Source organism: Patiria miniata, unplaced genomic scaffold (genome assembly GCF_015706575.1).
Source record: "Patiria miniata isolate m_02_andy unplaced genomic scaffold, ASM1570657v1 HiC_scaffold_13, whole genome shotgun sequence".
In the NCBI taxonomy this organism is placed as follows: domain Eukaryota; kingdom Metazoa; phylum Echinodermata; class Asteroidea; order Valvatida; family Asterinidae; genus Patiria; species Patiria miniata.
In genome coordinates this window covers 14,182,948-14,194,197 of record NW_024037051.1, presented here as the reverse complement: position 1 = coordinate 14,194,197, position 11,250 = coordinate 14,182,948, and the positions used below count along the sequence as shown (strand labels likewise).

The 11,250-nt window shown below is 40.7% G+C and overlaps 1 protein-coding gene across 1 annotated transcript; it reads right to left on the bottom strand.

The window, feature by feature from the left end:
- Window positions 1-615: 615 nt before the first annotated feature.
- Window positions 616-10,739, bottom strand: LOC119721601 (rho GDP-dissociation inhibitor 1-like). The gene is made up of 4 exons (XM_038191682.1): window positions 10,667-10,739; window positions 9,599-9,675; window positions 5,399-5,462; window positions 616-2,627 (listed from the first exon to the last, which is right to left on the bottom strand). Exons 1-4 carry the CDS (start codon window positions 10,737-10,739, stop codon window positions 2,431-2,433), a joined length of 411 nt encoding a protein of 136 aa, XP_038047610.1. The 3' UTR covers window positions 616-2,430.
- Between the last annotated feature and the right edge of the window lie 511 nt (window positions 10,740-11,250).

Below are 11,250 nucleotides of genomic sequence, written 5' to 3'. Positions count from 1 at the left end.
ATATAGTTAGTAAAAAGTCTGTAGGCCTAATTTTCGACGTCGGCCTGCTATTATAATATGCCATCGTTGACGATCGGTTCGTATACTATTATGAGGTTGATTTGCCAACGTTGTTGTTCAGAAGTTATTAGTAATATTTGACGTCGGCTGTCAACATTGTTCAGACGAAACAGTTGCATGTATTCGACGTTGGCCAAACGTCAAAAATTGGTCGGGCCGACGTTACAATGCGTCGTATGTATGAGCGTAGTTGGCAGGATGGGGGGATACGTCGCCTAAAGTTGGCGAAATAATGTTGCGCCAACTTGTTTTTTGTTAATCCAACGTTGATGGCCCAACGTCCAGAAGAATTGCCGAACCAACATATCCAACGTTTAATATTTCGCCAGACCAACGGTCTGACAGTCGCGAAGCCAACGGTCAACGTTGACCACGGTAAGCGGGTCAGTTCTCGTAGGGTAGACCATAATTAAACCCGCCACTATCAGCATCGATAATGTAGGGGCGGGGTGTTGCTGTTTGTGCACCAAACTAGCGTCCCCAACTAACAGATTTTAAACAGATGTTTGCAGACCTTATATGGAACAAATTAAAAGACTCTTTCACAAAAAGATATAAGCATTATTTATTTATTTATCTATCCATTCCTGTACCAAACTAAAACATGATTACGAGTATAAGGTAGACATTGACTTTCGTTTCATTTGCGACTGCATCCAATTAAGTCATATAGGCTAATCTAACAGAAGAGGCATAGAAAACTTGAATCCAGTTGAAATTATTTTCAAAACTAAAAGGCCCAATATGGATAACTTGATATAAAAAGTATGACAGTTTTGTAAGTTGTTTTTGTCAAGCGCACGATGGTGATTTTCCCTGTATAGAGCCTTGTGTAACATAGGCTTTTGTAGTTTTAAATATCATTGGGTAACTTGCAGGTGCTGATTGGATTTCGTGCTGAACTTAGTCAGCACTTTGAAAATGGAATGTTCGACTTTTTTTCAACTTGGTTAAAGTTCAATGACGGGAAGCACGAGGTTTCTTTAAACAAACCAAACAAAACACCCATGAAAGTTGAAGTGCTACTCATTTGCTACTCACTACCGACCCTAACCGACTAGTTCCTGAGTATGGTAAACTATATAGAATCAAGATTACTTTCTATATAGACATGGTAGACAAAGTATCAATGTGGAATGATTCTACATTGTACCTGATATTGATTCAAAACTAACCTAGTGAAATATATAACATTACCATTTGTGTGCAGAATGCAAATGGCTTATAGACAATGACCATTAACAGACTTCTTTGAAAGGGCTTCAGGAAAATCAATACGCATGCCTCTGGCCCACTTCCAAGGTATAGGGGGCTTCGCCAATCCAAAATGGAAACTACTACATTGTTAAAGTACACAGATGCTTTCAAATAACGTGTCATTTTGGTCCTCGTTTGTTGCCCTCATCTTGATATTTATGCCAACATGGGCTGATCGTTATTTGATGAGGTAATGTATTCCATGCTTTCGTTAAAGAAACTACATTCTAGTGCTGACAAAAAAAGCTTGCCGGGTGGTAGGCATGCAACTGTTGTAATACTGGTGGCTTTATGTTACCAGGTTCCCAAAGCGCTTGGTCAAAATCTCCATGAATTAGATGACAACATAGAAGACACCAGATCACTACTATGGCAAACAAGCCATACATCATTGCGGAAATATAACATCATATTATGCACCTAAAGCAAAACCATATATTAAACCAAACCTTTAACAATTAAAATATAACAACAGAAAATATCTATATCTATGGCAAAATAGTCTAATTACAGCCTGAGGCAGGCTGCAAAGATAAAATAAAGCCTGCTATACAACTAACATGTATCATTTATTCCCAAAAGTAACTTAATAAGCGATTACAACAAATAGCATCATCAAAATGTATTTCCTAATAAATGCGTTGTTTTATAGACTTCCACAAAATGAAAGAGTTGTACAAGTTGCTCTGATAAAATGAGAAAAGGCAATGTTCATACAAAACAAGTATACGTCATTTGTTTTGTTCTGTACATAGATGATGGCATCCATATACATGTACACATTTTTTTTTTTGGGGGGGGGGAAACATGCAGTTCCTTTTTCTGAGAGACTAAAAAAAAGTCATCATTGGCAATGCTGATGACTAATGCCACAATTAATTCCTTCAAAAAAAAAGTGCCACTTTGGGAAAAAAATCAATTACATATTCATTGTATATGTTGTGGCATACATTTAACTAACATAATCCCTATACTTGCTGAACCATGATAACATAAATTTAATTAAGAATTTCACATTCATGATGTACCCCTTCAAAAACCAACAGCATCATCTACAAGTAAACCGCACTTCCAGTAGACCAATTTCCTTTGTAGGAAATCATCACTATAATCTTATTCCCAATCTCTCTTAACGGAGAAACTCCACTCCCACTCCAAGTAGATATTCTTGTCATCGTCTGTGAATTTACTCTTGACAATATAGTCACCACGGCCTAACAAACCCGCGGGTAACTCATCCACGGGACTCTGGAAGATGTGCTCCTCCGTTTTGGGTCTGTAACTCCCAACCATAAAATTGGCCTTGTCCACTGCAAAGAACAAGTGGTTGATTGGGGTTATGCCAGAGTTGTAATGACTCGACTTGAGTCCGACTCAAGTCACAATTTTTGGTGACTCGAGTCCCTAAGGGCAAATGACTCGACTCGACTCGAGTGTCTGCGAGCAAATGACTCGACTCGACTGAGTCCCTCATCAGAATGACTCGACTCGAGGAAGGCTATTGAGACTCGAATCCCAAAAACATAAGCAAAACTTTGCGAAAAATATTTGCAATGACTTACGCCGGTGCCGGTTTTTTTCACGTCACGTTAGAATGTTCGCGAATAATGTATACATATTACATACGTGGTTTGATCAGTGTCCCCATTAGTTGAATGACGATCAGCTGGCACCCCCTTAGCAGTAGCCCGAATGTAAAATTTAAAAGGCTAAAAAAAATGACTTTCACTCTTGTGTTTATTGATTGTATAGTGCTCAAATATCTGTGACTCGAATTAACTAGAGCTAAATACTTGACTCGACTCGACTCGACTCGACTCGTCCACACACTGTGACTCGACTCGACTCAATTCGACCGTCTTGACCTAATGACTTGACTCGACTCGAGTCACTTCTTTAAAATGACTCGACTCGACTCGAGTCACTAAAATCAGTGACTCATTACAACTCTGGCTTATGCAGGGTGAGTCAAAAAAAGCGGAATCCAACCCCCCCCCCCAAAAAAAAAATAGTAAAAATTTGTAGCACCGACAATAATTATGACTGTAAAACCAATTTCAGAAACTGCTTTTAGATAAAAAAAAAAAATGAAATTGCATAATCCGTTCGTAGAATAGGCCTATATCACCATTTAAACGCAATGACCCTAAAAAGCGTTTCGTCCAAAAGAGAGAGCAATATATTGTGTCCTGTTTGGAACAACAAAGATAATGACACGGAATACCTGTTTTAACAACTGTCAACAACTTTAGTACACAATATCTTTACTAACAACCCTGCTTAGGCAAACAATATCACTTCTACAATCCACTTTAAAATAAAACAAAGAAGACGGGCCTTCAAAAGAGCTTTGTTTAATATTTTTGAGTTTTAAATTAAGGTTTTATCGCTGAGGATGTTTGAAGACAATTGTGACGACTATTCTTGAAATCGCATTTTAAGTTTTAGGATCACCGTATTTAAATGGTAATATTCTTTGAAAGGTTCGAGCAATTTCAGTACTTTTTTAAATCTAAAATTGCGTTCTATGAAATTAGCTTTACAGTCATTATTAGTTTCGGTGCTACATACTATTTAAATATAAAATATGTTTTTGGGGGCTGGCGTTCCGCTTTTTTTTTTACTCAAACTGTACATGTTATTTGCATTTCCTGGATTTGAGGAGCCAGCCAACCGACCGACCGACTGACCAAGGGCGGATCCAGAACACAATTTTTTGGGGGGCCCAAAAAAAATTTTGGTCCCCAAAAAAGTGGGTCCAAACAATTACGGCGTGGGGGGCGGAGGTCATGCTCCCTGCCCCCCCCCTTCTCCAAAAAAGTGCTCATATTTTTTTAAAGCGCAGTCGTAAAAAGGCATCCACTGCGTACACCACCACGTTTTGCTCGAAAATAAATTGGACAAAGTACACACAGAGCGTCTAAAATCCCCCCTAAAAAAATCGGGGCCCTTAAGCGGCACCGAAACCCACGCCGTAAAATTTTGGACCCAGTTTTTGGGTGAAGAAGATTTCCTGCCCCTCCCAAAAAAAGTTGTTCTGGATCCGCCCTTGTATGGGACTTCGAAATAGACCAGTTTCCTAACAAATTCAAACTCTTGCACACATGCGCATCGATAGACCGGAAGGTAAAATGTAAAAATGTCTCTAAAATCGCCATAGGTATTACTTTTTGGTCTAAGTGGGGTTTCGGGGGTACATGACTCAGCAATTTGTAATGAAAATTTCAATCAATTTTTAGGTTGGGCACATTGTTTTTTTTGATATTTTGTGTTTCAATGTGGACGGTGTTAAATATTGCCAGAACATCCTTCTAGCCTATTTAAAATAGGCTAGAACTTAAAATTCAAGCATTTCTAGAAATTCCCTACACCCTATTTTGTTCTATCCATTTTCAGCATTAATTAAAGTAGATTTACAAGTGATCATGGATTTTGCATCCCTAAGCAATACCCTTAACTGCGATGGTTCCTCAGCACAAACAAAGAAAAGGCAGCTATTAATTAGGGCACCATGTCGCGTCACATTGAGACTTTTTTTTGGAGGGGGGGGTCCAGAAAAAAGATGGTTGCCCTGTACTACGGGTGTTTTCTCACAAAAAGGCGCACCCATGCAGTGTTCTATTCAAGTTCAGTACACTACAAGTCCATTCACAAAAATCACATATACATTTTAAAAATCTGGTCATACGTTGTAGAGGATGACTAATAACAAAAGAATGCATTAGTCAGAGGTCATTTCAACAGCTTGTGAAAGGCCTTGGGACTGGACTGGATATTATTATTATTATTATTTTTATGATTTATTCGACCAAAACAATACACAATGAACAAACACGGTATGAAAAACAAAAACTAAACAAAAATGTATGAAAGCTACGAAATACAAAATAAAACAAATAATAACAAAAGACGACACTTTATAAGTGTAAGTGTAAGTGTAGGGGCCACAAAAACAACGCATAATATGAAATGAAAACATCCGAAGACAATATATAAAAGACGATATGTGGGTCATTGTGTGACTAAAATCAAAATGCAACACCGGGTGAGCGACAAATTGCATGTCCGTACATTCACTCACCTCTGATGCCTTTTCTGTAAACAGCTTCAAAATACCGCAGTCCAGAGACACCCTCACGTTGGACCTTTATTGGATACCGACCAAAAAAAATAAAGACAACAATTATTCAAGAATCACGAAAAACCTTACTTTAAGTCTATTCTGTTCGGACCACACGCCTGAGTGCAGAAGTCATCATCATTATCATTCTCAACCGTTATCTGCCCACTGCAAGGTGAAGGCCTTCCCAAGCTGGCGAGGGCCTGTGCCGCTCTCATCCTTGATCTTCTGTATGCCTCCGCTAACGGAGATTAGCCTTCCCCGTCTCTGGCAGCCAACCGCACCAGATTCCTCCGAGATGTTTTCTCCTTGCCCGATCGGGCTGCAGCCCCAAGCGACAGACCTGTCCAGTTGCGGATGTCAGCTATATACTGTCGCCATGGCCGGCCTCTCCGCCTCTTCCCTGGATGGTATCCAGCAATTATGTCCCAAGCCAAACCACCTGTCCTTCGTGCGTGCCAAAGAAGCTGTTTCGTGGTTTTCATATTGGCGAGCAGGGTTCTTGTGGTGCTGAGCTCCTAGAGGATGCTGTCATTGGTCCGTTTGTCTCTCCCGGTAAAGCGGAGAATCCTGCGATAGACCCACATTTTAACAGCCCTAAGAGCGCGTTTCTCTGCAGCTCGTATATATAGTTCAGGACATGCCAGATGAGGGCACATACTATATGGAGTATGACTTTCCTGCTGACGCCTCTATCTTTCCAGATGGGCACCTCACCCAGTGTGCGCTTCTTTGCCATTGTTATTCTGCTCTTGATGTCTGTTGAGCAGACGCCGTTCGTTGTCTTGAGGGAACCCAGACATTTAACCTGTGCCACACGCTCGACCTCTGTATAGTGCATGGACCATGTACCAGCCAAAGTGGAATATTACACGTTGGACGGCATTTTGTGGTAAAAGCAGGCAACCATGTCAGATCAATTAGTTAAGGGATGGAGAAGAAATGTAGGTTGATGCCACCCTTAATTTTTTATCTATCTATCTATCTATCTATCTATCTATCTATCTATATATCTATCTATCTATCTATCTATCTATCTATCTATCTATCTATCTATCTATCTATCTATCTATCTATCTATCTATCTATCTATCTATCTATCTATCTATCTATCTATCTATCTATCTATCTATCTATCTATCTATCTATCTATCTATCTATCTATCTATCTATCTATCTATCTATCTATCTATCTATCTATCTATCTATCTATCTATCTATCTATCTATCTATCTATCTATCTATCTATCTATCTATCTATCTATCCGTCTGTCTGTCTGTCCCGTCTGTCCTGTCTGTCCTGTCTGTCCTGTCTGTAACATGTACTTCAGGTTTGGCAACACTACTTGAAGACTACTCGAAGATATCTGGAGCCAGGTAAAATGCGCAACTTTTGGGTATAATCAGTGGCATAGCCAGGAATTTTTCAGTGGGGGGGGGGGGGCGCTGGGGGGGGGGGGGGGCTGGAACATTTCATGGGGGCGTCATGTAGATCAATGATAATGTTTTTTAGAAACTCCAAATCTCAGTGGTGGGCGACTTGGGGGGCGACAAGGTTTCATGGGGTGCGGCTGTCCCCCCCCCCCCCCCCCCCCCCCATGGCTACGCCACTGGGTATAATAGGTTAAATATTTAAGTTACTTTTTCTCAAAATGTCCTTATAAAGTGAGATACATCAATTTACCGAAATAGGCGTTGCGGCACTGAAGAGTTTATGCAATATTGTACACAATTGTCTTATTTGACTCCTTTTTGAATATTGATCTTTTCGCTTTCGGTGTAAAGTCTTTTGGATGATATTCCCTATAGATTTTCTTAATAATCTGTATATAACTTTGATGTTTCTAATGCCTTCTAATGCCTCCTGTTGCCTCTTTGATGTCACTTTGATGCCCAATGGCTAGTGATGACTTAAATCTGATGCCTAATACTGATGACTCTTTGATGCCTCAATGCTCGATGGTCATTCATGACTTCTATTGCCTTACTTGTGCCTCTTTGATGCCCCTTTGATGCCTGATGGCTAGAGATGACTTTTAGTCTGATGCCTTGCTGGTGCCTCATTTATGCCTCAATGCTCGCTGGTCAGTTCGTGACTTCTGATACCTTCCTCGTGATCTTTGATGCCACTTTTATGCCTGATGGTCTGCCATGACCACGAATGCCTTCCTGGTGCCTCATCCATGCCCCTTTGATGCCTGATGGCTAGTTATGACCTAATTTCGTTGCCTTGCTGAGGCCTCTTGGATGCCTCAATGTTCGATGGTCAGTCGTAGCTTCTAATGCCTTCCTGGTGCTTCTTTGAGTTCTGATGGCTAGTGATGACTTAACTCTGATGCCTTGGTGATGCCTCTTTGATGCCTCAATGCTCGATGGTCAGTCATAACTTATGATGCCTTCGTGATGCTTCGTGATGCCTTGCTGATGCCTGATGGTCTGTCATGACCTCGAATGCCTTCCTGGTGCCTCATTGATGCCACTTTGATGCCTGATGGCTAGTGATGACTTAACGCTAATGTGTTGTTGATGCCTCTTTGATGCGTCAATGCTAGATTGTCAGTCATAATATCTAATACCTGGTTCCTCTTTAATTGATGCCCCTTGGATGCCTGATAGCTAGTGATGACATACTTCTGATGCCTTGCTGATGCCTCTTGGATGACTCAACGCTCGATGGTTAGTCATGACTTCTGCTGCCTTTATGCTGCCTTCCTGGTGCCTCTTTGATACACCTTTGATGCCTGATGGCAAGTGATGACTTAATTCTGATGCCTTGCTGATCGATGCCTCTTTAATGCCTCAATTCCTCGATGTTCAGTCATAACTTTTAATGATTTCCGGATGCCTCTTTGATGCCCCTTTGATGCCTGATGGCTAGTGATGACATAATTTTGATGCCTTGCTGCTGCCTCGTGTGATGCCTCAATGCTCGAAGGCCAGTCAGGTTTTATGATGCCTCTTTATTCCTCAGTGCTCGATGGTCAGTCATGACTAATGATGCCCTCCCTGATGCCTCTTTGATGCCCCTTTGATGCCTGACAGTCAGTGATGACTTCTGATGCCTGTTTGATGCCCGTTTGATGCCTGTTTGATACCTGCCTGTGATGCTTGATGCTCAGTGATGACTTTTGATGCCTTCCCAATACCTTATATTGATGCCTAAACAATGCCGTGAGCTTCAGATGAACATCAGCAGTCATAATTTTTACATCAATGATATGTTTCTTGATGACTGATGAATGTACGCCCTTTAATGTTTTTCTTTATAAACTTTGCTCAAATTGCTACTCTTTTGATGTCCAATGATGCCTAAAAGAATGTGATGCCTTTTTGATGACCATTTGATGCCTGTTCGATGGCAATGCAGCTAATTCATGCAAGTGCAGCCAAGCCGCCTGAAAGGTAAAGGGCGTTATCTCGGCATTGGGAGTTAAAGGAAATACACAACATTTTCTTTTGCTGTACTTTTCAGAAAGGATGTAGTTGGGCGGAGTATATTGCAGCAAATATCGTCATTGAACTGACCTGTTAAAGTTTGTGTTAATACATTGATGCTGAAAGAAAGAAAAATACCGAGCTGTTCTTGTAGTCTAGTTGCCTGACCTTACGAAAGGGGGAATTGTCAGGTCAGGAACTGAATCAGCTGGTCTCCACCCGTTCACGGATGTGTAACTTCAAACAAAATGTGGACTTATTAAACTTGGTAAAATGGGGGCAGTATTTGAATCAAAAAGTATTTTTTTTTTCCAATGATGGTCAGTACAAAAAACCCCACTTTTCTTGAAAATGACAGCACACTTGCCATGATTTCACATGACGCATGGGCCATGGACTATTATTATTATTATTGTTTTATGTTGCAAATGATTAAGGTCTATATATTCCCTTTTAGAAAATTCCAAGCATGCCCCATGGTGTGCACATTAGCAAGGACATGATCCCCCAAATTTGTGGTTGGTGTGTTTTCCATGATTCAATATTTCAAACGCAGGCTCCGAAATGATAGAATCTACTCACCTTGAATTTGATTTTATTAATCCTAAATTTGATTTGAATCTTCATGCTACGCACAATAGCGCGATCCATAATGTGGCTGTTGCATTTCCATTGATGCAATTTTTGAAAGGCAGGCACTGACAATATAAATTAGAATCAACTCACCCTGAATATGAGTTTAATCCTGTACTTGGCGCCTTCCTTAACCACAAATGGGTTACGCTTGAATTGAGAAAGATCACCTTTGAACAAAGCAAAGAGGATGAAAAAAAGTGTGACAATCCAAGTGAAAATTTGGAAACCAAAACATTTCAAAAGAAGACAACCTTGAGTTTAAAGCCACATAGCATCACTATTATGTTTTTATTTTATGAAATGGACCAATTTAAAGGATGTTAATAATAGCAGAAATCGTTCGATTCCGAGCTATCAAATCCTTTGTGAACACCGTGCTGCAAAAAAACCGATCAACCCATCCCCTAACAAAACCCACTGTACATTTTCAACCGGCAAAATGCAGCTCGTAGAATTTGTTGTACATAGAACCCATAGGTCACAGAAGTGCCTGAGTACCCGAGAAATTGTTTATTTGCGATCATGCCAAGGCTAAGTCCTAACCAGTGGCGTAACTATAGGGTTTAAACCTCTAGGCAGGCACCTGCGGGTCCACTAATTTTTTAAGGGGGGACTGAAGTAAGAATATGGTTAACTACTTTTTTGTTAAAATTTGTTTGGGGGAGGGGGAGGGTTTGTTAAAAATTATGGCTGTTAGGAAGTTATTTAGGCACCTTTTTCACATACAAAGTGTTACATGTAATGTTAGTTTCTTTTTTTAAGGCAGAGAAGTAAGGTTCATTTTTGTTATGCGAATAGCCTAGGGTTGGCTTTTAGTATTGTTTTTGTTGATGTCGGGGGCAACATGGGACACTCGCACATCCATGCTGAAATGTAGACCCTTTTTTATCCCGGACATTTTTGGCATCCGTAATATCAGAAAGTGGTGGGGGAGCATTTTTTTCAGGTTGCATTGTAATGCATTTGTCGTTCGTGTCCTCGCTATACCAATTTTGGGAATATAGTTACAAACAAAATATTATATATTTACCAACGTGGACAGACTGCATTGTAAGATACCTACCATAACGTGAGTTACCATATTAATATCCCTCTTTTTTTTTTTGGGGGGGGGGGGTAATTGAACTGGTAGCTTGCACATGACACCCGACACCCGACCGACACCCGGGGTGTCGGTCACTTCGCCGACAACCACTTCGCCGTACATGGGGCAGTGTGGTGCAACTTTCATAATTGTTTTGCCTTGTCTTTTCTGGTAGCGCGTTATGCCTACTAATGATAAAAAATATTGCCAGACCAACAGAAGTTGGTTTTGTTGCTCTTTCTGTAGAATGTGCGCTTAATTTCAAAAGATTTCCTGTGAGAAAAATATTCCGAAGTACCATGGGTCCGAGTCCCATGGTCCGAATTCCCCCATTGGTCCGAACAGAATACTGTGGCGGAACCGATCCTGACACCATTTGTAGCGGAACCGGCGGGTGTTGGTGGGAACCGCCGAGGGGACTGGTCTTTTTTATCCCAGGACTCCAACCCACACCAATTATCCCACAAAATATATATTAGCCTAATGAACGGGTGAGCGGCTACCCATACGAAAGGGGGGACAATTAACGAACGGTGGACTAAGCCTAGGCTGTTCGTTTGGTGGAGATTTACCACCGTTTTTGTGATTGAGTAATTCATTGAATGTAATTAGAGCAAGACAATAGCGACGATAGGCCTCAAAGTGAACTCAGGTAACC

Coding starts and splice junctions, on each gene's coding strand:
- LOC119721601 (XM_038191682.1), bottom strand. CDS start 10,739: ATGAAAGTTGCACCACACTGCCCCATGTACGGCGAAGTGGTTGTCGGC. Junction 9,676..10,666: donor GACCGACACCCCGGGTGTCG/GTCGGGTGTCGG, acceptor CTTTGTTCAAAG/GTGATCTTTCTCAATTCAAG. Junction 5,463..9,598: donor GGATTAAACTCATATTCAGG/GTGAGTTGATTC, acceptor TATCCAATAAAG/GTCCAACGTGAGGGTGTCTC.